This window comes from Apis dorsata, unplaced genomic scaffold, assembly GCF_000469605.1.
Source record: "Apis dorsata unplaced genomic scaffold, Apis dorsata 1.3 scaffold_207, whole genome shotgun sequence".
NCBI classification, from domain to species: Eukaryota; Metazoa; Arthropoda; class Insecta; order Hymenoptera; family Apidae; genus Apis; species Apis dorsata.
Window position 1 is genome coordinate 621,004 of NW_006263491.1, and position 3,395 is coordinate 624,398.

At 31.0% G+C, this 3,395-nt stretch overlaps 1 protein-coding gene across 1 annotated transcript in view; it reads right to left on the reverse strand.

Moving 5' to 3' along the window:
• The window catches only part of LOC102675551, a 57,658-nt gene that overhangs the window by 53,677 nt on the left and 586 nt on the right, over positions 1-3,395 (reverse strand). The window contains exon 2 of the mRNA XM_006614999.2: positions 2,565-3,380. Coding sequence (XP_006615062.2) covers positions 2,565-3,380 — 816 coding nt within the window. The remainder of the gene's footprint in view (positions 1-2,564; positions 3,381-3,395) is intronic.

Below are 3,395 nucleotides of genomic sequence, written 5' to 3' on the forward strand. Positions count from 1 at the left end.
CGAATAATAAAATGATAAAAACCAATAACTAATGAATAATTATTTTATTATATTATTATAATGTTTAATAAAAATTAGGATTCATCAGAATCGCACGCAAAAATTAAAAAATAATTATAAAATATTGGCTTGAATTTATTATAAAAATATGAAATTTGACTTTTCAGAAGATAAATGAATGGCTTCTTGTATGGTTCAATTATTTTATTTAAAAATTAAATTGCATTTTTAATAGAAAACTAAAAATATATTCTAAAAGTCAACGCTTCGCGGCTAGAATTTAAATGAAAATTGAAATTACTAGGGGTCACTAGCGCTGCAAGTTTACTTTCGTCGAAGAAAAGGTGAAGCGTGATAATCGATTTGTACACGAAACCAAGATAAATAAAATTCACCTTGAAAATTACGGAGAAAAAATTTTTAATGGAAAAAAAAAAAGTCAATTCCTGAACAGTTGCTGCTCAAATAAAAATTACTAGAGTTGATAGCAGATTTCAACGAAAAGGAGGTCAAGCACGATAATCGATTGGAAAATCGAAGATTTGTATAAAAACGAAACCAAGATAAATAAAATTCATTTATAGTCAGAGATTATCGAGAAGAAATTAATTGCACATGTATTAACAAGGAATAATCACACGATTAAGAATGAATAATAAAATATTAATACGAGTAAGTCTTAAGAATTATTGAATGCATTCATCGATATTTAATCATCGTCGAAGTGAATCAACTAGATAACATTATTTCCAATTAATAAATGTTTACACGCATAATATATATATATATATATATATAAAATAATAATAATAATAGAGAAAAAAATGAAAAGTAGAAAAACGAGAAAAAAAGTTAAAGAGAAATTTTATATTTTTTAATAGTTATATTTAGAACTCGTATTCTAATTGCAAATTTCTCGCCGAATCGAGAATGTATTTTCTCAACAAATATAATGTGCAATGTTCGTGATAATAATTTCATTACGAAACATAGCCGCGAATCAGAAGTGTTTCGAGCTAATTTAAAATAAACTTTGTAATTATATTGCTTTTCTCGATTTTATTAAAAGTAATCGAATTTTATAAAAATATGAAATATTGACAATTTGATATAAAATTTATCTAATCAATTGTGTGCATTATTTTTGTTATCTTTTGAGTATTAGATATTTCATTATTATAAAAAAGAATATTTAATTCTGAATATATTTTTATTTCTTTAGTTTCTTTAAAAGATTTTTTATGAATAGAATTTTTCAATTATGTCCTCATAATATTGAACAATAGTATTGTTAAGAAAAAAAGATCTTAAGAAACAAGTAAAAATCAAATAAGATAAAATTTAGTGAGGTTAAATTAAATTGTAATGATTTTTATCACAGTATTCAAAATTTATTATGTAAATATTATTCAAATATGGAAGAAGATAATAACAGTAAAAAAGATATAAACAGAGTTTTTTTTTTTATTTTTGATGCTAAATAGCAGTAAAATATAATATTTTCTCAAAAAGAATGACTAAAACACTTATTATCTTCAATAAAAAATAAAGAAAGCAGTAACTGCATTATAAAATATTGTTTCTTAAGAAAGTTAGAAAGATTAAAGTTTTTGAAATTTACATCTCAAATCATATAATAATTATATTTGTTTCACAACTGGCAAAATATGTGAAAGAATCTTAACCTGATATTTTATTAAGAAAATATAGTGTATTAAACACAAATGTTATTTGTTTAAAATCTTCTTCAACAATTAAAATTTTATTAAGAACAAATCAAATTTGAAATAAATGGTTACTACTATTTTTCATAATAAAAATGAAAGATTAATAAAAGAATTATATAATGCAACAATACCAATTTAAAATCTGTACCATTTTCATAACAAATAATGCTCTAGATATTAATCTTTGCGGTTCTACGTCCAGCATGACTGAACATATTATTCTATTATAGTAAGTCCAATGTCCAGTCTACCTAGACAACGGTTTTATTTCGGTGAATCTTATGTTTAGACCAAATAGATTATATATTCCGTTATTCGTGATACAACAGAGGATGATTTATCATGAAAAAAAAAAAAAAAAAAAATTCTTTTCATTTGAAACTTTGTTTTTAAGTAAAACAAATGAAAGTGAAATTGATTAATTGCCAATTAAATACGAATATAAATATCTATAAAAGCTAACATTACAAAATTAAGTAAAAGATATGGAAGAAACATTTTCTTAAACTAAAAATTAATTTTTGAGAAAATTAAACGACTTTTTGATTGAAAATATTTAATTTTAACTTTCTTATCATTCATACCCAATCAAAAATTAACCAATCTTCAAATTTGATTTACATAAAAACGCCTCAAAAACGAACAAATTTTATTCTCTCTTTTCTCCTTACTTTTTTTATGAGAAATCACTTTCTATCCAATTATATCAAAAATAACACCCTCTGTACATTCAAATTGCATTATCATTCAAACTGTAATACAAACATTATCTATTTTATTTATACTAAATAATTAAAAGAGAACTAATAAATTAAAAAAAAAAAAATGGAATCCTACCTTGAAGACCTCAGAGAAGAAGCCAGCGCCGATCTTCTCCATATAAAAATCGTCCAATCGGTTCAACGAGGCGACCGCATGCCTCAACGCCTGACAGGAAGCGCCCGTCCTCCTCTTCGTGCCCGTATCCTGATACGCATCACTGGGGCACACGTTCAGGTTGCAAATATTGCTCTCCATTTCGGTGGGCCGCCACGGATCGCGGCACTTCTCCCTGTAATTCCTCGGCGAGGACAACTGCAGCTCCGTAGGAAGATCCTGGGGCAAACAGGAAACGCAGCTCTGCTGCAACGCGTCACCGTTAGACTTCATCCAATCCTTGGCAGGCGTCGACGTGGCAAAATCTCCCCTGCAGTTTCTTTGCTCGCAGGTGGCGGAGGTTGCCGAGGCGACCATGTCCACAATGTCGTTCTCGTTCGCGTGATACTTGGACTTCTGGCAGGGCTCGTCTGTCGACTGGATCACAGAAATGGCGGTGTAGTCCATGGACGAGTTGGCCGTCTCGTCGTTGGAATCGGAAGACCTGCTGCCAGACTTGGCACCCGCAACTTGGCCACCCTGCCCCACGCTCCTCTGCGAAACAGACTTTCCAGGCAAATGTTGCTCCTTACCGGTGAGGAACTCGCGGCTCGGACCAGCGTGTTTCTTCACCAGCTTCGAGGAATCCCTCGGGCTACCCGCGGCGTTGTCCACGTTCAGATTGCTCAGGCTGGTGGAGCACAGCACCCTTTGCGACTTCGTGGCCGGTGCGCAATTACTCGATTTCCCGAAGTTGACGCAATTGGAGTTGGACGAGCACTTGTGGCTGGCCAGGCTCTTCAATCCAGCGTG